The 26,908-nt window shown below is 42.2% G+C and overlaps 1 protein-coding gene across 3 annotated transcripts in view; it reads left to right on the forward strand.

The window, feature by feature from the left end:
* The first annotated feature begins 611 nt into the window (after positions 1-611).
* The window catches only part of SLC44A1 (solute carrier family 44 member 1), a 208,733-nt gene continuing 182,436 nt past the window's right edge, over positions 612-26,908 (forward strand). The window contains exon 1 of one of the 3 annotated variants that reach the window (XM_032164778.3): positions 612-1,036. In XM_032164778.3, coding sequence (XP_032020669.1) covers positions 1,001-1,036 — 36 coding nt within the window. In that variant the 5' untranslated portion in view covers positions 612-1,000. The remainder of the gene's footprint in view (positions 1,037-26,908) is intronic. The other 2 variants (XM_032164779.2, XM_032164780.2) reach the window with 2 other exon arrangements.

The raw sequence follows: 26,908 nt of genomic DNA on the forward strand, positions 1-26,908 counted from the left end.
GAATAAATTAATGTCCCCTTATTGTTTTTTTGTAGACTATCCTGTATAAGAAAGTTTAGCTTAGATCCAGTATGGCTTTGACTTGCGAGCCTGGATAACTTTTTGCCTTTTTCTCATTTCTGGCTATTTATTACCATTTCAACTTTGGGGACATTTCATTAGGTTCTTGGTCCCTTTCAAGGCTCAGTTTCCACATCAGCAAAATGGGGACAGTAGCAACAGATGCTTGTTTCTTCCCATCTTCTTATTACCTATTCCTTCTCCAGGAAAGGTTTCTTGTGTACGCTTTCCTCTGGAGAAAAAAACAGCCGACGGAGTGGTAAGAAGCCATCAGGATCCTGAGTTGTGCGTCCAGTAGGGAGAGGGAGAATTCCCGCGTGCCTCCTAGATCTGGAAGCAATCCGGCACCTTTTTGGCAGCGAGTTGGCCCGGTCTTCGGCTGCCTCAGACCGCGTTGCCCTCTAGCCTCGAGGCAGAGAGCTGCCTCGGTGCCACCGCTAAATGAGCCCGGCGCCGCGCAGCCTCTGACACGCGCGGAAGGGCCCGGCCTTGTTCTGGCTGCCGCCGCCCTGCCGCCCGCTCGGCGCTGCACTGGGGGCGGGGAGTCTGATGGGAGACGCGCGCGGCGCTGAGGAGGCGGCGGCCCGGGAGAGGGAGCGGGAGAGGGACTGGGCGCGGGAGGCGGGAGGCGGGAGGCGGGGGACAGAGGGAGGCGCCGCCGCCGCCGCCGCCCGCCCCTTTCCGCTGGAGAGCAGCTGCTGCAGCAGGAGCAGAGCAGGAGCCGCGCAGCCGCCGCCGCCGCCGGGGGATGTGGCTGGCGCCTGCCCCTAGCCGCGCCGCCTCCTGAGTACCAGCCGCCGCTGCAGCCGCCGCCGCCGCCGCCGCGTAGCCGTGCGGGGCCAGGCCGCGCCCTCCCCGGGCGCCCGCCGGCTCGCATGCCGAGGGGCTCCGGGGCGTAGCTGCGCGCCCGGCGCCGCCTCCGGGCTCCTTCGGCCCCGCCATGGGCTGCTGCAGCTCCGCCTCCTCCGCCGCGCAGGTGAGGGGCTCCCGCCTCCCGGCCGCCCGCCCGGATGCCTCCCGTGCGCCGCGTCGCGCCGCGGGCGCCCGCCGCCCGATACCTCTCGCTGTCCCCAGCCTCCCCTGAGCGCACCGTGCAGTCCAAAGACCCCCACTCCGCCTTTCCCTCCCCCGGGTCCCGCCGATGCCCGCGCGCTGGCTCCGCGGCTGCCGACTCGCAGGCGCCTCTGCGCGGCCCCTAGTGCGCCCTCAGCTCTTCCCGGACCCTTCCCCACTCGGCCCCCTCCTCCCAGTCACACCTGAGCGGCCCGTCCCGGCCGCCGGCAGGTAGAGGCTGCACTGGCGCGGCGCCTCCTCTGCCCCAGGTGGCATCCCCTTCCCTGTTCTTCCGGGCCTGGCTCCTCTCTTCCACCTCCATGGAGTCTCCCCGCCATCCGCCGCCTGTTTTCTGTGCTCCTCGCAGGTGTACCCCCAGCAAGGGCTCTTCACCTCTCCCACCGAATTCCAGTTTCTGCTTCATTAGATATTCTGTCCCTTTTCTTTTGCCCGCTGCCCCCCCGGCTGGGTTCAGATGTTTCAGCGGGTCCCGGAGCCCATCCACGGCCCGCTCCGCAGACCTCGCTTGCTCGCTTGCACCCCATCCCCCCTTGGTGCCGTGACCCGGGCCCCGCGGCCTCCCCGCACTCGGAGGTCCCTGCGGGAGCGCCGACTCTGGGCTGGGAAGGAGATTGGGCACCTGGTGGGTGACGGGAGCGTTACGGAAACTCCCTCTTTGTTGCCAGTGTAACAGGAGGAAGAGGTTCCGAATTTAGTTTTTCTGTGGGCACTGGCTGAATGTTGTCGCTGAGGGCTGAGATGCAGAGATTTCTTCCAGCTTCTACCCTGCCCCCATCCAAATTTCGCCAACCTCCTTCTCTCGGTTCCGAGCCCTTAACCTGGGTGGAAATGTTTAGACAACTGTATGAGGATCAAATGTAATAGAACTTGACTACTGTCCACTAATAACTGAGAGGACCTGTTTGTAAATTACCTAATTTAGTGGATTAGTGAGTGTATTTACAAATACTATAAAAAGCAATCAGGAATACTGCATCAAACTGTCTTGTGGTGGTGTATGAAAAATAGGCTGTGACAACGCCTGGGATGTAATCTCACAGTTTCATTAGCGTAGAATTTAACTGTGGTCTGTGATTTGTTTGTTTTAGGGGGCAGAAAAGGGCCCTTGTTTTTAGAAATAATGGATGGTTGGTTCTTGGTGAAGAAAAATGCTAGTCTGGGGGAAAAAAATTCCTCCAGAGATCTAGCATCTGTGATAATGCCAGAAGTGTTTTTGCTGCTGCTAAATGACTATATATAACTCAGTTTTAAATAACCTGCATACTTGTTCTGAAAATCTGAGATCTGTTAGAGAGAAAATGACTTGCAGATGAATGGGGGACATTTATGTTTTATTAGGTATCCATCCTATCATCCTATTCTTCGAGTCTTTTTTTTTTTTTTTTGAGTGTTTGCTTACCCGTTTGCTTTTTTTTTTCCTGCTGGCATTACAGTCAGGCTTTTTGGTGTAGTGAAACATTCCTATTCGGTTATAATAGCAAAGAAAAACTATATGTAGAGGTGTTAGGAAGGAGAGGCTTGGTATATCACAGTTTTCGTGTTAACATATAAAGGTGTAGAATTGCACATAACTTTCAACTGGTTAGGAATGGGGGGGGTCTAGTTGGTTGCACTTTAATATTTACTTAAATATAAATTTCACCAAAAAGGTGTTTTTCAGATTGCCTTTCTTTTCAGAATTGAGTTAATTTACATTCCCTTTTGGTGGTGAAATGCCTTTAAGACAGAAAAGTACTGATAGTTTATGGATAGCTTGTTCAGTGCATGAACAGTTAAATTTTGGAGGGATGGGTGCTGCATCAGAACTCTGCTTTAAAACAGATAGTGGGTCTTGCATTTGTCTAGCTCCACGATATACTTTTCAGAATGCTATCATATACATTTTCTTTTTTTTTTTTTTTACCTCATCTCACTGTAGACCGTGCCTTGTTCTACAGATAAGATGCATGTCATGCACCCAAGGGGTGCATTTTTTTTCCTGTGGATTCCTATAATCAATCAACAGCTGTCACATGCTTTTAAGTTCAGCTTTAGGGGCTTGTAGTGTTCAGTGGAGCATTGAGGAGCAGGTTTTGTGCCAAAGAGCTGGTCATTTTTTTTTTTCTTTTTTGAGATTTTTGGCATCCTTTTTCATTTGTGAAATGTTACTAATCGGCTGGTATTTTAACGCTCCTTTCAGGAGCATCACCAGTTTTAGAATACTGTTGTTCCTATGTGTGTTTTTAAACAAAATAGGGTTGCAACTCCACATCTTCTCCAGCCTCTCTTAGGGGTCTCAAAAGTATGTTCCTCTTCTTCTTCTTTTTGTTTTTTTTCAGACGGGGTTTCGCTTTTGTTGCCCAGGCTGCTGGAGTGCAATGGTGCGATCTCAGCTCACTGCAACCTCCGCCTCCTGGGTTTGAGCGATTTTCCTGCCTCAGCCTCCCAAGTAGCTGGGATTATAGGCATGCACCACCTCGCCTGGCTAATTTTGTATTTTTGGTAGAGACAGGGTTTCGCCATGTTGGTCAGGCTGGTCCTGAACTCCTGACCTCGGGTGATCTACCCACCTCGGCCTCCCAAAGTGCTAGTATTACAGGCATGAGCCACCGCTCCCTACCAGAATGTATTTTCTCAAATGTATTTTCACTCAGAATATGTTTGTTTCATCCCTTTTAATGGATTGTAAGCTTCTTGAGCACAGGAACTGTTTTTGTTTTCCTTATTTGTGTATCTACTGCAGTGCCTCACTGTACCTTGTACTTAGTAGTTGCTCAGCAGTAGTCACTGGAGGGAATATGTAGACATATATTTGAACCTCTGGCTGGCAAGTGGCATTGAATATGAATCTAGACCTGACCCATCCACTGTTTGAATTCTGTGGGCTGGTTAATTAATTTTGCCAAGCCGTCCTCTTCTAAACTCAAACCTGGACTGTTTAAGTTAAAATTTACCTGCCTTTTCTATATCCCTTCCTGTTCTTCCAGTGGTACCATCAGCTTGCAAAATTGTTCAGGATTTTCCTTTGCTCCTGATGACCTGCTTAATGTGTATGTTTTAGATGGAGCAGTGGCTACAACATCTTAAAAGAGCTTGTCTGCAAACTCTAATGATAACCTACGCAACACATGAAAACAGGTGCTTTGAGGTAATCTGCAGTTTAGTTTAGCTTTTCTCAGCATTATCTTCAGCAACTTTAAAGCTCTGGCAGGTTTTATCAATGTAAATAAAGGGCATTTTCTTTTTGTAGCAGGGCTTCACTTTTGAAATATAATTTATTTTCCCTTACAGTCTCTTGCTATGTTGTAGATTCTCATAAAAGAGTTTGTGGTCTTCCAAACTTTGATCTCTTGTAATCTGTCCTGGTATTATTTTCATTTTCTTGGCAGTGTCTGGGTATCATAATTTTCCATCAAAATAATTATACTGTTTTAGGATTTAGATCAAAGAAAAGTGTCACATTCTATACTAGTATTTCATTGCTAGAGAAACAGATTATTGGCAAAATAATTTGTGCTGTATCAGCTATGTACATCTAGGATCTTAAAAGTGTCTAGTGAGTCAGGGCTCTTAAAGAACTTTTTAAATTATTTTTTTAAAAATTAGTGACCATTACAAGTTGTTTACTAATACTGGTAATTGCTCAATACAAACGAACACATGATAGTCTTTGCCTAAAAGTCTTTTGAGGGAAATGTAAAAGTAAGATAGTCTTGAGTTTCTTTTTACAGTACTAATCCTCCCTAAGGCTCTTAAAATTTATTCCCATCTCCCTATAATTCATTTGTTCTGGTATAACCTGACATAATTTCTATCCTTGTAATGTTAAACTTAAAAGTTCACTTGTAAATCTTCAGATTTATTAAATGCTCTTTCCCATTGACAAACCAGTTTGAATGAATCTTTTGAAAGATTACTTAGCAAATTGCCATAAGTCTTTGTCCTTCGTGGCTAGATGATTATTTCTCACAGCAGTGCTTTGGAGGCCAGGAGATTTTGCAAGTTCTGTGAAGTTCTGTGTCCTTCAGTTCTAACCTTAGATGTTGTCAGAGGGATGGAGGAGAATCTTTCGAGTTGAACAAACTGCCCGTTGTCAGTCTAGCTTTAGGAGACTTTTGTCCGCTGCCTCATCCCATTGTCTTCAAATTGAAGGCTGTATATTTAACTGTCTTTTTGTAGCGCTCATATTCTGTTTTGGGAGTAATAAAAAACAATCAGAAGCGGTTTACAAATGCTGGTTAATATTTGTATATGCTAACTGTGCTTTCACAATTTTATTAATGCCGTCATCTATATCAGCTTTGTGGAGTTTGAAGTGAGATGGTAAAAATTAAATTTGAAGAATGTAGTGGGAATTACCAACAGAGACTAAAGTTGCTCAGTTAAATTATGACCTACAAAGTAAACTTGATCTAACAGGAACAGAAGTCATTGCATGAAGCCTTTTTTTTTCCTTCATCTTCTGAATACTGTGCTGTTAGTATAGAGGATCTACTCCTCAAAATATGTAAATCAAAGTTAATTTCAAAATTGGAAAATAATGTAGAAATGGTAATTTTTTTTTTTTTTTGAACCGGAGTTTGGCTCTCGTCGCCCAGGCTGGAGTACGGTGGCATAATCTCGGCTCACTGCAACCTCTGCCTCCCGGGTTCAAGTGATTCTACTGCCTCAGCCTCTCAAGTAGCTGGGATTACAGGTGCTCGCCACCATGCCCAGCTAATTTTTTTTTTTTTTGTATTTTTAGTAGAGATGAGTTTTCACCATGTTGGCCAGGGTGGTCTCGAACTCCTGACCTCAGATGATCCACCTGCCTCAGCCTCCCAAAGTGCTGGGATTACAGGCATGAGCCACCATGCCCGGCCAATTCCCAAATCTTAAATTGCAGTTTACTAATTTTTTTTTTCGAAGCGGGGTCTTGCTCTGTCACCCAGGCTAGAGTGCAATGGCATGATCATAGCTCACTGCAGCTTTGATCTCCTGGGCTCAAGTGATCCTCCCACCTCAGCCTCCTGAGTAGCTGAGACTATAGGCATGAGCTCATGCCTGGCTATTTTTTTAATGTTTTAAATTTTTTGTAGAGACAGGATCCCGCTGTGTTGCCTAGGCTGGTCTCAAACTCCCAGGTTCAAACGATCCTCCCACCTTGGCCTCCCAAAGTGCTAGGATTATAGGTGTGAGCCACTGCACCCGACCTACTTTTTTATCTTTAGAAAAGGTTTACTTTTCTAAAGATAAAATTCTGAATTAAGGAATTTCCAAGTTAAATTTCACGCCACCATTTTAAACTTTCTACAGTTGCCATCTGGAGAGTAGCATGGTACAGCAAAGCTAGTCCACTTAGAATGCTTCCAGGCTTAACAAATACTATACTATCAAATACTATTTGATGTATTAACAGTACAGTCATTTAAAAATGTTATTAGCCTGGGAAAATTATTCATAAAAATATATTCTACTACCAGTAATTGGTTGATAGTTGTTTTTCTATGCTCCCCTTTCCGCCGCTCAAATTGCAAAGAAAGAATGAAATATTTCAATTTTGTAATTTTGCCTCAGATTTTTGGGACTATACGGGATATACGAGATAAACCTACTATCACTTCTCTGTTGATCTAAACTAGAATGTAGAGATATGAAGTAGACCGAGGTCAGACAGATGCATTATGAGGTAGCTCGGATTAGAAACCTGCTTAGTGTCTTAATCTCTTGTCCTTTCTGTAGTACAGTACTATTAATTCTTAATGTCTTAGGCTTTCTTTTCCTTTCATCCTTGGCTGCACATTGGAATCACTTGGAGAAGTTTACAAATGTTATGGAAGTGATGCCTGGGTCCTATTCCCGGAGATTCTTATGTATTGGTCCAAGACTGCTGGCTGGGCATCAAAAAAATTTTTTTTTCCTGTTTTATAAGTGCTTCTTGCAGAGCAGGGCTAACCCATAGTAGTACACCCAGAGTAGCCAGCATCAAAACTTTTAAAAGTTCCCCTGGTAGCCCTCATGTGGCACCAAGTTTGAGAGCCACTATTCCTTACCCTTTCTCTAGGTAATTTTATCCCTCGTATGGCTTCAGTTACAGTCTGTATGTTAACAGTTCCCAAACTAAATTACTGTCCTGGTCACTGATCCTTATATCCAACTGATTAATTAGCATTTACACTGGAATATTGTACAGGCAACTCAAACTCAACATGTCTAAATCTGTCCTCAAAATCGTACCCCTCACCCCCGGCTTTTTCAGTACTTTATCTCTGGTTCATCGAATGATACCAATGTCCTGGTTGTGGAAACGAGACTCGAGTCCTGTAGGGAACCTGCCTCTCACGCTTCTATATCTAGTCACCACATCTTGCCTCTTTGACCTTCTCAACGTCACTGCCAGCACTCCGGTTTAAGCCTCTGTCATCTCCAGCCCAGTACTTTGGTTACATATCTCTCCGTAACTGTTCATGCTCCCTTCTAATTTTTCTTCGTATTGCAGTCTTGGTGATCTTTGAAAAATCCCAAGCTGATTGTGTTCCTCTCCTACTTAAAACCCTTTAATGGTTTCCCATTGCTCTTAGGACAAAGACCAGAACACTTGACCCTGGACAACAAGACCCCATGTGTGGCTGATCTCCATCTCCCTATAAGGTCACCTTGTGCTGTGCTTTTCTTTGCTCATTGCACTGCAGCCTCACAGATTCTTCAGTTGGTTGTATTCCTTCCTCTTAGAGGGCTTTTACATATGTGGTTCACTTGTCTAGAAGGCTCTTTGCTTTGCTCCCTGGCTTTTGGCTGGTTGCTTTAAGTTTCAGCCTGAAAGTCACTTCCTTGGAAAAGCCTTTTCTGATCCCTTCAAACTAGGCCATGTCACCTCATTAAACTCTTATAGCCTTGTGTGTTTTCCCTGTGAGTGCTTAAAGCAGTAAACACGTAATTTTACAGTTAATATTAATGTCTAGACTAGGTGGTGGCAAACTACAGCCCATGGGCCAAATCTGACCTGCTACTTGTTTTTGTATGGCTTGCAACCTAAGAATGGTCTTTACATTTATAAGTGGTTGAAACAAATCAAAAGAATATGATTTCATGAGAAATCTGTTTCATAAATTATGAAATTTTAATTTCTCCATTCACAAGGTTTTATTGGGACACAGTCATACTAATTCATTTACTTGTCTATAGCTGCTTTCATATGACAGTGGCAGAGTTGAGTAGTTGTGACAGAAGCCTTATGGCCTGCAAGCATGAATATTTACTCTGTGTCCCCTTACAGAAAATGTTTGCTGACCCTTGCTCTAGGCCGAGTTGAAGAAGAGAGGGGCCATGTTTGCTTTGTTTATTGCCATCTTGGTGCTTAGCTGGTACCAATACATGGTAGGTACTCATGAAATATTTGAATGAATTAACAGATATTCTGTTTCCCTCCATGGATAGAGGTGATTGAACTCCTACCTTAGAACACTGGGGTTTTAAAATTCATTATAAAAATTTTAAAAAGATTCTTCTTTGGAAGATTCTTAACAGAATTTTCAGGAGCTCTCTTAAACAGCTTGTCTGTTGAAGGTATACATGTCATGTATGGAGCAAGTATACTTATAAAGGTGTAAGTTACTGGGTGAAGGTGGATGGGAAAGGGCTAGTGCACTGAAGTAATGGACCAGTTAGATTTACAGTGCTGATGTTTTTATAGCAGGCACAAATGGGTGAGACTTTATGGCAAACGTTGTAAAGAAAACATGTTTGAGCTGGTGAAAAATTTAAGTCATTAAAGAGTTAGACATTGTTATCTCTGCTGTGGGAATTCACTCTGTGAAGATGGTTAAAGTTTTTGACACAGTAATATTTCCTCCTTTTTGGTACTTTTTGTTTTCTAATTTATTTGGAATATAGCATAGCATAATGTTCCAATTTTGAATTTATGCATTGTACAAAATTTAGTAATTTTTTTGGCAATTTAAAAAACAGATTTACATTTTTCAGTATGTTTTATTATACTCAATAGAGGGATGCCAGTTTTTCCCCTCTGGGGGACTCCTTTGTAATTGTATAATATGATAATGTTGTAAAATAGGATTCATTTAACAAACATTTGGTTGATAAACCACTGGAATTTATTTTTTTGTGAAAATATTATTATTCCTTTTAGTTGCTCTCTACAATATCCCACAACTAGATATTTAGACTTTCATTTAGTAGGGAAACCCTTAAAAGCAACTTTTATTCCAATTTTTAAGGTTGCCAGAAATGCTGAAAATTACTAAATGGAAGTGTTTGACTTCTGGATATGTTTATAATATGTAAAGTAAAAAAACCAGCAGGAAGATGGAAAAATTGAAAACATGATTACTTCAAGATATTTAAGTAGCAGGGAAGGTATTAAAGTTTGTTTGTTTGTTTTTGTAGATTTGTGATAATATAATCATGATTATGATCTCAGAAAATTCTTCATTATAGTGTTACAGCTGTAAGAAACAGAAAAGCTGGGTTTAGTGGCTCACACGTATAATCCCAACACTTTGGGAGGCTGAGGCAGGAGGATTACTTGAAGCCAGGAGTTCTAGACCATCCTGGGCAATATAGTGAGACCCATCTCTACAAAAAATAGCAAAAAAAAATTAGCCAGGTATGGTGTCGTGTGCTTTTGGTCTCAGCTACCAGGAGGCTGAGGTGGGAGGAAGATCTCTTGAGTCTGGGAGGTTGAGGCTGCATTGAGCTATGATCATGCCTGTATTCCGGCCTGGGTGGCAGAGCGAGACCCTGTCTTTTATTTTTTTTGAGACAGAGTCTTGCTCTGTTGCCCAGGCTGGAGTGCAGTGGTGCAATCTTGGCTCACTGCAATCTCTGCCTCACGGGTTTAAGTGATTCTCCTGCCTCAGCCTCCAAGTAGCTGGGACTACAGGTACCTGCCACCATGCCTGGCTAATTTTATGTATTTTTAGTAGACATGAGGTTTCTGTGTTGACCAGGCTGGTCTCGAACTCCTGACCTTATGATGTGCCTGCCTCGCCCTCCCAAAGTGCTGGGATTACAGGCGTGAGCCACTGTGCCTGGCTGAGACCCTGTCTTAAACAAAGAAACAAACAATAATAATTAAAAAAAAACGCTTAACTCCAAATAGCTAAAACATTAAGGAAAATTGGTTATCTCCAGTAGGTCAAGGGGTAGGGTAGCTTTCAGGTTGGTTAGTTCAGTGGCTTGATGATGTCAGCAAGGACATAAGTTCTCTCCTTTTTCTTTTTTGTCATTTTACGGAAGGTAGCTTTTTCTTAATTAGCTCCCCTCAAGATCCCAAGATGGCTATGGCTCTTCTTACCGTCTTTTGCTGAGCTGACAATCTCCAGTGGTTTTCCTTTCATGGGAATTAGAGAGGGCTGCACACTCATCCCTAAACAAGCTCTAACAAGAGGAAGGCAAAGGACTCTGCAATTGGTTTAGACTAACCAGGACTTCCCTCTGAGTCAAGTGAGGGGCAGAGCAACACCAGAACAAAAGGAGGACTTTGCCAGCAAGGCGGCGGCAGGGATACAGGAGCGGGCATGGTGGCTGGGTAGGCAGCCAATACTATCTGCTATGGTTTTGCCATTTTCTTTTGTCTTTAAATCAGACTTCTATAGTGTTTCTAACATTTTACTTATAGCCCCATTATGTACTTCACAGTTCGTAGTTCAAAGTCACACAGTTAGTTATCTTCTTGTCCTAGTGATGCTGCTCAAGCCATTGCTGAAACCCCTGTCTGTCTTTTTTGCCCACTCCCACTATATCTTTCTCATTCTGAGCTAAGGACAGCTTCAGATGAAGAAGAGCATTTGAGGTTGGAATAATGGTTAAGTAGTGAGTTAATATTCTTGCAAGCCATGGTCCCTCAAGAGCACCTTGGGTGTTAGTATAACCTCTTCTCTCTCTAGCTCACAATCTCCTTTTCTACCTCTTTTGAAGTCTCACTTCTGTCTGTGTTTATCTTTGTTTCAAAATTGAGTATCAAAAAATTGATAGTTTTTATTTTCCTTATTTTTCTTTCCACCTCCAGCTAATACACTTAAGGAGCTGTAATACTGAGTAGAATACACTAAAGAGGGAAAAAGAGAGTGCCTCTGTTTTCTTTTGTTTTTAACCTGCTTACTTTCAGGTTTTTTTTTTTTTTTTTAAATAATTAAACTGAAAAGTCACGTCATTATTTAGAATATCTCTGATATAAAGAGTTCTCACAGTGTATAAAATGCATCCTTGCAATGCATAATTTACAGAAGGAAATAAACTAGTGTGTAAATACGTTCAATCTTGTTAATAACCAAATTAAAGCATAGAGGCATCCTTTCACATCTGTAACTTTGGTAATAGTTAACAAAATAATATTAATTACCCAAGTGATTTTCTTAATAAAATCCTTTTGAATTTAGTCTGTTATACTTCCTCATTGCCAACTAAATGATCCTCCCTTAGTCGTTGAGTGGACTTTTGCCTTCGTCAGAAGTCCTTTCACTATTTCTTCTCTAAACAGCTATTAGAATCCAGAGGATTGAACATTATTGTGTACTGGCAGGAGGGTGGGCTCTATAGCCAGACTATATCAATTTGAATCCCACCTTGTCACTAGTTGAGTTATTTGGGCCACATTCTTTAACCTTTGGTGCCTGAGTTTCACCGGCTGTAAGATATAAACAATAATAAAACTTGCCTCAGAAGCTTTTAGCAAACTGCACAACTCATGAATGTATCTCAGAAATTACAATATTAATGTAAACTAAATCTCCCTGATGTTCTAATAACCATTAATCCTTCCCTTAAAAATGTTTTTGTGTTTGAGTTTTGGAAAGGTACCCTGACTTCCAAAAATTTTGTTTTTATTTTTGAGACAGGGTCTTGCTCTGTCACCCTGGCTGGAGTGCAGTAGTGGATCTTGGCTCACTGCAACCTCCACCTCCCAGACTCAAGCAATCCTCCCACCTCAGCCTCCCGAGTAGCTGGGACTACAGGCAGGTACCACCATGCCTACTAATTTTTGTATTTTTTGTAGAGATGGGGTTTTGCCATGTTGCCCAGGCTGGTCTCCAACTCCTGAGCTGAAGTGATCTGCCCACCTCAGCCTCTCAAAGTGCTGGAATTACAGGCATGAGCCACCACACCCAGCCTGGTTTATATTCTTGTGGTAATTTTATTGTGAGACAGAGTATCATTTAAGAGTTAGATCCAGCTGCATACGACAGAAAACTGAAAGAAACTAGATAAACCAGATAAAAATGTATTTCTTACCCAAAGTAAGTCCAGAAGTAGTGTTTCAGGGCTGATATGAGACTCCTTATTTATCAAAGACCCACTCTCCTTTTGGTTTCATTATGTAAGCATATGGTTTTCATTCTTAAGATTACAAAATGGCTGGAAACTTTTCTTTTTTTTTTTTTTTTTTTTTTTTTTTGAGACAGGGTCTCTCTCTGTCACCCAGGCTGGAGTGCAGTGGTGAGATCTCAGCTCGCTGCAGCGTCAGTCTCCTGGGCTCAAGCTATCCTCCTGGCTGAGCTTCCCAAGTAGCTGGGACTATAGGCATGCACTACCACACCCAGCTAATTTTTGTATTTATTTTATTTTATTTTATTTTATATTTTTTGAAATGGACTCATGCTCTGTCACACAGGCTGAGGTGCAGTGGTGTGATCTTGGCTCACTTTAACTTCCACCTCCCAGGTTCAAGCATTCTCCTGCCTCAGCCTCCTGAGTAGCTGGGATTACAGGTGCCCACCATGACACAGGGCTAATTTTTGTATTTTAGTAGAGGCGGGATTTCACCATGTTGGCCAGGCTGCTCTCGAACTCCTGACCTCAGGTAATCCACCTGCCTTGGCCTCCCAAAGTGCTGGGATTACAAGTGTGAGCCACTGCGCCTGGCCTTTTTTTGTTTTTGTTTTTGTTTTCTTTGAGACGGAGTTTCACTCTTATTGCCCAGACTGGAGTACAATGGCACGATCTCAGCTCACTGCAACCTCCGCCTCCCAGGTTCAAGCGATTCTCCTGCCTCAGCCTCCCAAGTAGCTGCAATTACAAGCATGTGCCACCACGCCTGGCTAATTTTGTATTTCTGGTAGAGATGGAGTTTCAGTCAGGCTGGTCTCAAACTCCTGACCTCAGATGGTCTGCCCGCATTGGCCTCCCAAAGTGCTGAGATTACCGGCATGAGCCACTGTGCCTGGTCTGTGTTTTTTTGTAGAGACGAGGTCTCGTCTCCCTGTGTTGCCCAGGCTGGTCTCAGATTCCTGGGTTCAAGGGATCCGCCCATCTTGGCCTCCAAAGTGCTGGGATTACAGGGATGAGCTACCGCGCCTGGCCCCTAGATTGTAAACTCTGCCTGGAAAATGAGTGCAAAGAGAGAAACAAACATAAATAATTAGAGGCTAAATTGGGTGGCGAGGAGTTCAGGGGATGGGGAAACCAAGAGAGGAAAGAATAGTTGGGGAGTGGGCTTCCTGAAAATGATTCTCCAACCAAAGATCTCGTCTGGAAGAATGGGGTTTAGAAACAGTGAAGGGCAGACAGATTTTAGTAGAAAGCAGGGAGAGAAGGCATTCCAGTGTAAAGGAACAGCTGGATCAAAGGCAAGGAAGCAGACAATAACTTGCTGCATGTCAGTATGGAAAGGAGACCTGACCAGAGTAGAGTGAAGAGATGTTACATGTGGGGAAGGCATTCATATTTGAAGGGGAGGAAGATGGGCAGCCATGGAGGGGTTTTCAGAGTGGTTTAAGGAAGATTAATTTGACAGCGTACCTGCACCTGAATGGGAGAAATAGAAGGCAGAGGCCACCCAGGAAGCTGTTCAATAACTCATACCAATGTAAACAGGAAACAGAGAAGAGTTATTGTGGAGTCAAAATAAAATAGACCTTCCCGACTTAATCTGGATATGTGGGATGAAAGAGAAGGAAAGAACAGGTGTTTTGAACGCCACATCACGGAAGAAGGGTATTATAATGGCTAGACATGATAGTTGAGATGGGGACTAGTATGTGGAGAGGGGAAGATGAATTCAATTTTGTATGGACTGACTTGAGGTGGTACTGATATTAATACCTCCAGGTAGTATTTTCCATAGGGAATTGAAGACCCAGAACTGGATTTCAGAAAATGCTTTAAGTCATGAGCATATAGAATATAGAGAACACCAATCATTGCTGGAGATTTACTGTGTGGTAGCCTCTGGGCTAAGCGCTTTACATGCAGTTCTCATTTTATTCTCATAACTCTCAGGTGGGTCCCAGTTAGCCTCATTTTACAGAGGAGGAAACAGAAACTCAGAAAGGCTAGGTACCTTGCCTAGGATCGCCCAAGTAGTGTAAAACTGGGAGTAGTTCCAAGCCTGTGCACTTCCTGCTGTATTTCCCTCTGCTGTTCTGAGAACTACTATATTAAGTGGTAGATTGAATGTACCTTAGATACCACTTTTTTTTGTCACTTAATTTCGGAGATTGTGTTTGCTGTTTGTTGTTTCTTTTTTTGTTTGTTTGTTTGTTTTTTTGAGACGGAGTTTTGCTCTGTTGCCTAGGCTGGAGTGCAGTGGTGCGGTCTCGGCTCACTGCAACCCACACCTCCCGGGTTCAAGGGATTCTCCTGCCTCAGCCTCCCAAGTAGCTGGGATTATAGGCGCCCACCACTACACCCGGCTAATTTTTTTTTTTTTTCTTTTGGTAGAGACGGGGTTTCACCATGTTGGCCAGGCTGGTCTCAAATTCCTGACCTCAGGTGATCCGCCCACCTCAGCCTCCCAAAATGCTGGCATTACAGGTGTGAGCCGCCGCGCCTGCTTGTTCTCTCTTCAAAGTCTGTGTGTAGGTTGGTTTTAAATCAGTGCACCTCAAACTATAGAGGCCAGGGTACGACAGTTTGGAGCAGAGTCTGAAAGTGGTGGTTATAAACTTCAGACTCTTAAGTAAGGACCAATGGCTACTGTGCATTTCCTCCAGGGCCCTTCCATATTTTCTTCTAAGAACTAAGTCTGAACAAGTCTGTCATGGCTGCAAGTTTACTACTTGTTACTATAATTGTGTTCTTTCCCCATAATTCACCAATTCCTGAAAATACACTTTTAAATAAGTAATGGATATTTATATGTTTAGTCAGTCTTTGGAGATTCATGGCCTTCGAAAGGGTTAATGTAAGTGATGCTTGTGTTATTAATATTGAGTACCAACAAGGCTCTGGAGAGCAGTAAGAGAGTGAAAGGTGAAGAAAATGGCCTCAATAAAGTTGACTCTGGAGCACAAATGATTAGTGTGCACATTAAGATCAAATTACAAAGACAGAGATTCCTACCATCAGAGCAAGAGCCGAATTTTTAAAATAATGAACTTCATTTTAAAAACTCAGCATATTTAAGAGAGTTTTATTCCTTGCTTGCTAAGCCTCAAAGTTTTTCCAAATCTATTTTGCATGTGGTTTGGTATTTTCATGACAATTCTGAAACCACAGGTGTTGGAAGACAATTCTAAAGATACCAAGTTTTAAATATATTTTGACATATTTTGAAACTAGCCATACTTTTCATCAAGAAAAACATTTTTGAATGTACACTGCTGATAGCAGATTTCATTTATGAAAGTTTGGAAATAATACTTTAATAAGGCACTTCATTTTAAAACTGAAAGCAATTCTAGTTTGCTGCTAGTTTAAAAAGTTTATAGTTTAATGTAATCTGAGAAAGTAAACCAAGACCAAGTGGAAACACTTATTTATCTTGAGGTTGCAACAAGCAAATTGAGCTGGGAGCCTTCTGGGTGAGGAAGGATCTGCTACTTAAATCAGGCTCTAAGATATGATAGATGGTGCTCTACATGCCATCGCTTTTAAAGATTTAAATGTTTCTTATATAAGAATATCTTAATTAGGATTTCTCCCAAGTATGTGCTTCCAAAGCACCAGGGATACAAGGTGTTCTGCCAAAAAAAGGATTCTGAGGTCAGAAAAGTTTGAAAGGTTCTTCTTACTCACTTCATACCACCCCCTCACTGGTCCCCCAACCCCACTTGAAAAGTAATCATGCATATTAACATATTTAGGGTCATTGCCCTGCCTCCCAGGAAACCAGTTTAACTTTGCTTAACTGGCCTTTATCGGACTTATCTGTCCTTTAAAATTTTTTTTCACTGTATCTTGAACTGCTCTCCTACACAGCACACTTTGAGTAACACTGCTTGAAATACTGCTTCTCGATTTCATTCTCCTAAATGACAACAAAAGTGATTACGGTGAAACCAGAAGCAACAATAAGGTTGTTGGATCAGGTGACTCTTAACTAAGAATCACTCAGCGCTGAAACTGAGTTTAAGTGCGTCACAAACTTCTTGTTCTTCTTTAAAATACTGGCAAAAGTAGGTAAATTTCAAGTCACTCAAGTATATTATAACTTAAAACCCTTTCACGTGAATCATTGTTTCTCAGATTAGTGATTTGAGATCTCCAAGGGATATTAGGTAGGGTAAATGATTGACAAAAGAATCCTTCAAGTTTGAAACTTGATAATATGAAGTGCTATGGGGTCAGGTGGGCCAGCAGCAAGAAGGGGAGCCATCATCTGCACTGGAGGATTTCCTCCTTTCTTCAAGTCTGCTGCAGCAGAGGGGCAGTTACAGTCATCACTTAAACTCCAAATGGCCATCCGGAGATGGAATGCTATCTTTGGTTGGAGAAAGAATTGAGGATAGGGATGATGGGCCAAGCAGATAATAGATCCTCAATAAATGTTTATTGAATACATATGGAACAGGGATGGAGTATTTGGAGACTAAACATTTATTTTGTGGTGCTGATACTTGTCAAGATTATGGTTAAAACAAATGTAACTTGCCAATGGAGAGAAATGGGAATGAACCTGAAAATTAAAACTAGCTGCCATTCAAAATGTTTAATTCTGGTGGGCTTTTGAACCCTACCTTGCTAGCATGTGTTCCTAGGTTATAATGAAGTCTTGGTGAATACATTAATATTAGCCAATCAGGAAAAAAGGCACATCATAAGCTAGAACCCTCTGGGCCTCACCAAAACCTCAGTATGACAGGTAATCAGCACTGGACGATAGATTTATTATATAAGAATGAGGGCCTTCTTTCCCTTCTGCCACACCCCCTTCCCCCATTTCCCTGCAATACACCTCTTGTTTCTGGCCCACAGAGCATAATGAAAGCTCTTCTGGCCCATTTTCTCAGTGCCTGCCTGGGAGTAGAGTGGGTAAAGCTCCAGTCTTAAGTATTTTGTTCAGAGTGTGACCTGGAAGATGACAAGCAGCACTGCTTCTGCCCAGTGCAGCAATGAGGAAACTCAGGACAAAGGGAAGATGCTGAAAAGTAAAATAAAAGAACCAAGAATATCGGTAGAATAAAAAGAGAATCCCAAGCTGGCTGCATGCTTTGGTTCTGTTCAATGTTTATGGGCTGGTGTGCTGTCAGGCTAAGTACTGGGCTCAATAAAGAATGAGACTTTTCCTTCTGTGTGCAGTCTGTTACGGGAGATGCTACGGAGGGGTGTAGCTTTGTCAGTGTGCCAGAGCCCAACTGAATCTATGTTTCTCTCTCTCTCTGTCTCTCCCTTTTTTTTTTTTTTTTTTTTTGAGGAAGTCTCACTTTGTCGCTCAGGCTGTAGTGCAATGGCACGATCTCATCTCACTGCAGCCTCTGCCTCCCACGTTCAAGTGATTCTCCTATCTCAGCCTCCCAAGTAGCTGAGACTATAGGCGCCTGCCACCATGCCCAGCTAATTTTATTTTTTTATTTTTAGTTGAGACGGGGTTTCACCATGTTGGTCAGGCTGGTCTCGAACTCCTGACCTCAGGTGATCCGCCCGCGTTGGCCTCTCAAAGTGCTAGGATTACAGGTGTGAGCCGCCGTGCCTGGCCCTGTGTTTCTTATATAGCTAAATATTAGTATAGTTTACAAGGTGTAAAACACTGATAATTCCTTGCTAGATTTTAAACTGATTTTCAAAACTAAAAACTAGAAATACAAAAGTGCCCTAAAGGAACATAGATGTTATTCTTGAAGTTTGGTTTGTGTTTATGCTTCACTGGTAAGGATGAAGTTCAGTAAACTTTAGGATAAAGTTATTGTGTCTGTAGGCATGACAGCATTTTATTATACAGAGTGAAAAAAATACTGTCCTTGAGTAAGAAAATAACAAAGCTTCAGATGCCTGTATGCAAGTCACAGTGACTTTTGAGGCAGTCCCATAGAAAAGATTGTACCTATAATATGGGTAGTATTTTAATTTTCATGTTGAAATGACCAGCTTTTAAGCTAATAAATGAGTTTTCTTCTTTGATAGAGCAGATTCTAGAAATTTAAAAAAAGTGTTCTTCTATTCATAGTTATTGACTAACCTATGGTGGCTCTTTTGTTGCTCTTATGTGTTTATGACTTAGTCATGTATCTCTGCCCTGTTACCCTGCCAGGAAATCTACCTGCTCTTGCCATAGTCCCAAAGTCTCATACCTAACTGGGCACAGTGACCTGTTTAGTGTTCCATGGCCATGAACTACAAGGTCCAGAATGGATTCAGGGACACCCAGCTCTTCAATTTGTTTCCTACCACTACATCAGACCACCTTCTCATTTATCTTCCAGCTTTCTCCCATTCAGACATACATTTTCTCTTTATGCTCTTTAAGTTTTTGTATTGTATCTCATTTGGTTCCAAAAATGTTTTAGGTAATTTTTTTTTTTTTTTTTGAGACGGAGTCTTGCTCTGTCCCCCAGGCTGGAGTGCAGTGGCGCGATCTCGGCTCACTGCAAGCTCCGCCCCCCGGGTTCACGCCATTCTCCTGCCTCAGCCTCCCAAGTAGCTGGGACTACAGGCGCCCGCCAACGCGCCTGGCTAATTTTTTTTGTATTTTTAGTAGAGACGGGGTTTCACCGTGTTAGCCAAGATGGTCTCGATCTCCTGACCTCGTGATCCGCCCACCTCGGCCTCCCAAAGTGCTGGGATTACAGGCTTGAGCCACCACACCCGGCCGTTTTAGGTAATTTTTAATAAAATGTAAATATATTTAAGACTTTTGAAATGAAAAGCCAAAAGCTGAAAGGAGGTGGAGGTGGGATAAAAGGAAAAAGAAGCACAAATGTACTGAGTGCCTGAGCTTCTTCACCTACCAGTGTTTCTAGTCCTATTTTAGAATGATACTGATTCAAAGAAAATTGTCACATGGAATCCTTTTACAGAATTACACAACTGTCAGGGGCTTAAGAGGTCTACCAAGGTAGCCATGAATTTTATATCACATCCTCTACATGGATTTTGTTCAGTCTTTGTTTAAACACTTCCAGCAACAGATAACTGACTGCTTCCTGAGACATTTGTTCTATATTCAGGCAGTTATTAGAAATTTCATTTTGCACTACTGAGCTCTGTGTCCATGTAACTTTATTGTTCTGATTCTGCACCCATTAGCCAAACAGAATAAAAAACCGAAATTGGCCTTTAGTGTGTGCCAAGATATGTGTGTGTGTTTTAAAGTTAAACACCTTTAGTTTTTACAACCATGTCTGAATGTCAGTCTTTCAGAACTTTTACTGTTCTGGGCCACTTCTTTACTTTCCTTTTATGCTTTCATGATTAAATCTATATAATTTTTATTTTTATCAGTTACACATATATGTATTTTATTTTATTTTTTTTGAGATGGAATTTCACTCTTGTTGCCCAGACTGGAGTGCAATGGCACAGTCTTGGCTCACTCAACGCCCTCCTGTCGGGTTTAAGTGATTCTCCTGCCTCAGCCTCCCTAGTAGCTGGGATTGCAGGCGCCCGCCACCATGCCCAGCTAATTTTTTATTTTTAGTAGAGATGGGGTTTCACTATGTTGGCCAGGCTGGTCTTGAACTCCTGACCTCAGGTGATCCGCCCGTCTCAGCCTCCCAAAGTGCTGGGATTACAGGTGTGAGCCACTGCGCCCAGCTCATATGTTTGTATTTTAAAGAGTTAAGCATTTCTAGGGCTTGTTATTTTAAAAAGCCACCCCCCCCCACATTTTCTGCTGCCCTGAGACCACCACTTTTAAATCTTTAATTCTTTTGCTTTTCCCCCATATATCTTTAATATGCTTATACTGCTACCTCCTCGCTTTTCAATTTTTGACATTAATTTTGGGCTCCACTGTAGAAGATAAAGATTGAGCTGTCTTCCAACACCATCCTCTGCCCTACCCCGTGCACCTACTTCAGGTTGCCCTTATCCTTCTGCTGCAGATACATCATCATAACTTTGTTTGGATCAATGTTCAGTCTTTTTTTTTTTGTTTGAGATGGAGTCTACTCTGTCACCCAGGCTGGAGTGCAGTGGTGTGATCATAGCTCACTGCAGCCTCAACCTCCCAGGCTCAAGTGATCCTCCCACCTCAGCCTCCTGAATAGCTGGGACCACAGATTTGCACCACTATGCCTAGCTGATTTTTAAAAATTATTTTGTAGAGATGAGTTCTCATTATGTTTCCCAGGTGGATCTCAAACTCTGGGTCTCAAGCGATCCTCTTGCTTTGGCCTCCCGAAGTGCAGGGATTACAGGCGTGAGCCCTCGCACCCTGCCTAATGTTTAGTCTTCATCTTATGACTAAGTGGTTGCTCTTAAGAGCTGAGTCATGTCATATTTCATCATTTGTCACTCTTGGAGATCATGGTTGTCTTGTTCTACTGTCTACCTAGCTTTCTATTAATATGCACTTGTAACTAATTGGCTTATAAACTCTCACCTAGTCGTGTGAATCTACTTTGAGTAAGCTCAGATACCTTAGATATTTCAGTTTCAATTTCCTGAATAGATCTCTCGCATACCTCCAAACTGGGCTGGACACTCTTCAGGCCTGCTTTTTTACGAAGCTGTCAATTTAAGATCTCCCTTCATATCATACCTGGAATTTTTTTTTTTTTTTTTTTTTTGAGATGGAGTTTTACTCTTGTTGCCCAGGCTAGAGTGCAAAGGTGCGATCTTGGCTCACCGCAACCTCTGCCTCCTGGGTTCAAGTGATTCTCCTGCCTCAGCCTCCTGAGTAGCTGAGATTACAGGCATGCGCCACCCACGCCTGGCTAATTTTGTATTTTTAGTAGAGACGGGGTTTCTCTGTGTTGGTCAGGTTGGTCTCGAACTCCCGACCTCAGGCAATCTGCCCGCCTTGGCCTCCCAAAGTGCTGGGATTACAGGTGTGAGCCACCGTGCCTGGCCCGTTCTTTCTTGTATTGGATTCCCAGTTATCTGGATCCCATGTGATTTCTTAGTTTGTTTTTTAATTTACATACGGTACAATTCACTTTTTGTTCTACAGTTGTATGAACTTTGACAGATGCATGGCCTTATGGAGCCACCACCACGAGTAGCAAGATAGAGAACAGTTCTCACTTCCAAAAATTCCCTTGAGCTGCCCCTTTGTCATCAGATCACTCCTCTACCCGTAGCAACCACTGATCTATTCCTGTAGTTTTGCTTTTTCCAGAATGTCATATAAATGGAATCATACAGTATTGTAACCTTTTGAGTTTGGCTTCTTTTCTTTGGTGTAATGCATTTGAGATGCATCCATGCTATTGCATGTATCAATAGTTTGTTTTTATGGCTAAGTAGTATTCCATTATATGAATATATCATAGTTTATTCACCAGTTGAAGAACACTGGGTTGTTTCCCAGTTTGGGATGATCATTAATAAAGCTCCTATAAACACTTATATGTAGTGTGAATGTTTTCATGTATCTTTGGTAACTATCTGGGAGTGGAATTGCTGGGTTGTATGGTAAGTGAATGTTTATAAGAATCTGCCAAACTGTTTTCCAAATGGGCTGTACCATTGTGCATTCCCATGAGCAGTGTATAAGAAGAGTTCTAATTGTTCCATATCCTCGTGAGCACTTGGTATTGTCAGTGTATTTTTTAAATTGTTGGCATAGACGTTTAGTGATATGCTACTGTGGTTTTAATTTGCATTTTCCTAGTGACCAGAGATGTTGAACATCTTTTCATGTACTTATTTATCATCTGTGTATCTTTCTTGGTGTTGTATCTTTCGAATTATTGCTCTCTCTCTCTCTCTCTCTGTGTGTGTGTGTGTGTGGGTGTGTGTGTTAAGAGACATGGTCTAACTCTGTCACTCAGGCTGGAGTGCAGTGGTGCAATCATAACTCACTGCAGCCTCAAACTCCTGGGCTCACAGTCTTCCTGTCCTAGCCTCTCAAGTAGCTAGACCTATAGGTGTGTGCCACCATACCTGGCTAATTTTTATTTATTTTTTATTTTTATGTAGAGACAGGGTCTCACTATGTGCCCAGGCTGGTCTCAAACTGCTGGCCTCAACCGATGCTCCTTTCTTGACTTCCCACAATGCTGAGATTACAAGTGTGAGCCACCATACTTGGCCTTCATTGCTTATTTAGTGGAGGGAGTTTTGTGGTGTAAGTGGGTTTGCTTCTTATCTTTTCCCACCACTGGCTCGGGAATGAATTATGCTTTTGATATCATAGCTAGGAACACTGCCTAGTCCAAGGTCACAAATATTTTCTCCTATGTTTTATTCTAAAATTTTCTAGTTTTACATTTTACACTTAGGTCTGTTATCCATTTTGCCAATCTTTATATAAGGTTTGAGGTACAGGTTGAGTTGGTTTTATGTTTTTTTGTGTGTATGAATATCCATTTATTTCAGTGCAATTTATTGACAAAGACTATGTTTTCCATTGAATTGTCTTTGTATCTTTCTCAAATATCAACCATATATGTGTGGATCTATTTCAGAACTTTCTGTTCTGTTTCATCCATTTGTTTGTCTGTCTTAATACTAGTACTGTATGGTCTTGATTATGGTAGCTTTATAGTATATACTGAAATCAGGTTATGTGAGTCCTTTAACTTTTTGCTTCCTTTTCGAAGTTATTTTGACTATTGTAGTTCTTTTGCCTTCCCCTATACATTTTAGAATCAGCTTGTTAGTATCTACAAAAATTTTTGCTGAGATTTTGATTTGGCTTGCATTGAAATGCATGGATCTATTAGGGAAGCATTAATTGTCAAATAATACTGAGTCCTCCAATCTATGAATGTGGTGTAGTTCTCCATTTATTTAAGCCTTCTTTGAGTTTTTTTTCTCTCCATCAGTGTTTCTGTACTGGTGTTATTTTTCTTGGTTTATTCCCTTGATTTGATAGACCACCTCCTTCAGTGGCTTACTGAGAAAGGCTCCATGAGGGAAGTTTTTTGACACCTGGCATGTTTTTATTTTTATGTCACATATGTAATAGTTTTTTTTTTTTTTTTTTTTTTTTGAGATGGAGTCTCGCTCTGTCGCCCAGGTGGAGTGCAGTGGCGCAATCTCGGCTCACTGCAAGCTCCGCCTCCCGGGTTCACGCCATTCTCCTGCCTCAGCCTCTCCGAGTAGCTGGGACTACAGGCGCCCGCCACCACGCCTGGCTAATTTTTTGTATTTTTAGTAGAGACAGGGTTTCGCCGTGGTCTCAATCTCCTGACCTCATGATCCGCCCGCCTCGGCCTCCCAAAGTGCTGGAATTACAAGCGTGAGCCACCGCGCCCGGCTGTAATAGTTGAGTGGATACAGAATTCTAGGTTGGAAATTATTTTTCCTCAGAATTTTAAATGAATTGTTCCATTGCCTTCTGACTTCTAGAGTCGCTGTTGAAGTCTGCTATTCTGATTCTTGATTCTTCATATTAAACTTATTCTCTCTCAAACCTTTTAGGATCTTCCTTATAACCCACGTTCTGACATTTTTCAGCGATGGGCCTTCTATCCATTATGCTGGATACAGTATGGGCTCTTCCAATCTGGAAATTTCTGGTTTGCAGTTGGGAAAATTTTTTCTTAATTCTTTCTTGGATTTTTTTCCCCCATTTCTGCCCCGTTTCTGAATTTTCTTACCTTTTAAAAGTATTTTTGAACTCCTTGTCTTTTCTCCACATTGCAATAGATTTCCTTAATTTACCTTTTAGTATTTCTATTGCGTTTTTATTTCTGCTATGATTTCTAATTTCCTAGTGGGTGCTTTTGTTCTCTTCAGTATTCTGTATTGTTTTTACATCATCTATTCTTAGCTCTCTGTGTGTGTTTTAATTTCACTTCTCTTTGCAACTGCATCATCTTTTTCTTCCAAGTTATTTTTTCCTGTTTGTCATGGTAAAAGATTCCTTAAATGTCTCGTCATCCTTAGCTATCTAGTTATTATTAATATTTAGGAACAGGGCCCTAAAAGATTGTTTGAAAGCATTGTATTATTTGGGTATGGGATTGCTGGCTGTGGCATTTTCTGTAGAGTGGTCTGGCTCGCCTTTTTCTTTGGGAAACACTAAGTGTCAGTATCGTTTGGTCATTTCTCTTCTACTCATCAGATTTCCCGAAACAAGTCTCTTCTGGGCTCCTGGAAAGGATATTAGTCTGGCTGCCAGAGTCCTGGGACTCAAGCAGGGACAGAAGGTTGGGGTGGGTGTTGGTTTCAATATTCAGTGTATAAACTTCCACTTCATCCTTTTGTTTTCTGTGTGGTACCTGTGTGTGGTCCAACTCTTCTGGGTAGAAGAGGGGCAGTTGTCCAACTGCACAGAAGATCTCAATGCTCTCATGCAGCCCAATGAATCCTTCATTTTTAGCCCCATTGTCATCTCCAGTTCCAGAGATGTATTAAACCACGAATTCCGAATTTTGAGGGAGTTTTGTGGTGTAAGTGGGTTTGCTTCCTATCTTTTCCCACTGCTGTCTTGGGATTCAGCTTTTTCGAGTGTACTAGGTCAATTTATTCTCCCACCTGCTTCGTAGTTCCAAATGTTTTAAATCCCTCTATTATTTCAGTGGAGTTTTGGAAGGGAGCGGAATTCAGTGCATGTATTCAGTTAGTAAACATTTACTGTAAGTAGACTATCCAAATCTCTTTCATTGGTCTTAGTTCTGTTTTAACAATCTTTTTTTTTTTTTTTTTGGGACGGAGTTTCGCTCTTGTTGCCCAGGCTGGAGTGCAGTGGCGCTATCTCTGCTCACTGCAACCTCCACCTCCTGGGTTCAAGCAATTCTCTTGCCTCAGCCTCCCGAGTAGCTGGGATTACAGGCAAGCACCACCACGCCCAGCTAATTTTTTGTATTTAGTAGAGACAAGGTTTCACCATGTTAATCAGGCTGGTCTCAAACTCCTGACCTCAGGTGATCCACCCGCCTCGGCCTCCCAAAGTGCTGGGATTACAGGCAGGTGCCATCGTGCCTGGCCAACAATTTTCTTAAAGTGGGGTACGAAAAAGCAACTCACTAAATTAGATATAGGTAGTCCTTCTGGATTCTTAATGTTGCCTAACATTGAATTCGCTTTTTCAACAACTTCACTTACACTACCTTGCTGTTCACCAAAAGCCCTTAAGAAAGCCAACTTTCCCTTTTGTGCTGTTGTTTCTTGTAGAATTTTAAAAACATAAGTATGAAGTTGGAATTTTCCCCAAGAAATTTAAAGCTGGTTGATTTTTGCCCAGCTTTATAGACTGTCATGAGCTTTTATTTTTATTATCCAGTGTATGTGCTCTTCCTTTCCCAGGTTTCTATTATCTGATTAATATTAATAAATTTATGTCTGCATATTAATTTAGGGAACACCTCCTAATTGTGGCGTTCACTGTAGGGTGGCCTGGCTGGCCTGTTTGCTTGAGAAACCCCTAATGGCAATATCTTTTGGCCTTGATATTATTTATCATTTTGTTTTTATTTTTAAACATTTCCTTTCAGATCCTCTCTTTAGACAGTCACTCTCTTTCACTGATCACCTCTTTTCTCAAGACCATTTTGGCAGTTTCCTGTACAGCAGCTGACCTGTACTTTAGTCCATTTCCTCCCATGTTATCCCCTGAAATATTACTAGAGTTAGGATTAATAAATTTTAATAAAATTCAGGTATATCATGTATTTCCCAATCTCCATTCTTCTATCAAAAAAGGACAAGACTTTACCCAGGAATGGCTTACTCAGGTGCATGTGTTGGCTCTTACTGGTCCCCTCTTTCTTGTCTAAGTGCCCACAAACCCTCCCTTTGATATTCTGTTGTACAGTTCTACTCGGAGTTGACATTATGCTCAATTGCTAAGTGGGTAGCATTTACTTTCTTCCCCCTTTTAAAACCATGGATGCTGCCATGTTCCTCTCTGTGTTATATTGCTGTGGTTCTCTACAGTTGCTTGAAGGTTACTGACAGCTGCCAGCAGTTTTCTTTGCACACAAATCCTCTTGGTGTTTGTTCAGGCGTGTGACTTGTCTGGACCACCAGGGTGCGAACTGTAACTTGGGAGACAGGAGAGGCAGGTCTTAACTCTCTGTTCTTAGTGTGCCACACTGGTAACATGTAGAAGACACTCAGTAAATGTTTCAGTAAGCTTGTTTGTTTGAAAGTTTACTCACCTACTAGAGCTTCAATGTTTATAGACCAATATTGAATCCCATCCCACTAAATTTTGGTTATACCTGTAAGGTGCTTTCTTATGTTAAAGTGTTAAAATTTATTGAAAAAAATATCTTTTCCCAGTACCTGCTGATGTCCCAGGCGTCGTGCTGGGCTTTGGAGAGATCACAACACGTGACAGCGCTTACTCTCATGGAACTCAGTGATGTTTCGTGCATGATCATCCTCTCCACTTGTTTATTGACATTGGAGGTGGCATGTGTGATGTCCCTTTTTCTAAAAAATTTTCTCCTAAGACTGTCTGTAGTCTTTCTTTACATAATCATATCTGACATGGGTCAACTTTGTTGCTGCCACCCTAGCCCAACTCATGGTTGTCTTGTGCTTAGCTGCCTACAGTCCTTTCTGCAGTCAATAGCCTGAG

Source organism: Hylobates moloch, unplaced genomic scaffold (genome assembly GCF_009828535.3).
Source record: "Hylobates moloch isolate HMO894 unplaced genomic scaffold, HMol_V3 SCAFFOLD_10, whole genome shotgun sequence".
In the NCBI taxonomy this organism is placed as follows: domain Eukaryota; kingdom Metazoa; phylum Chordata; class Mammalia; order Primates; family Hylobatidae; genus Hylobates; species Hylobates moloch.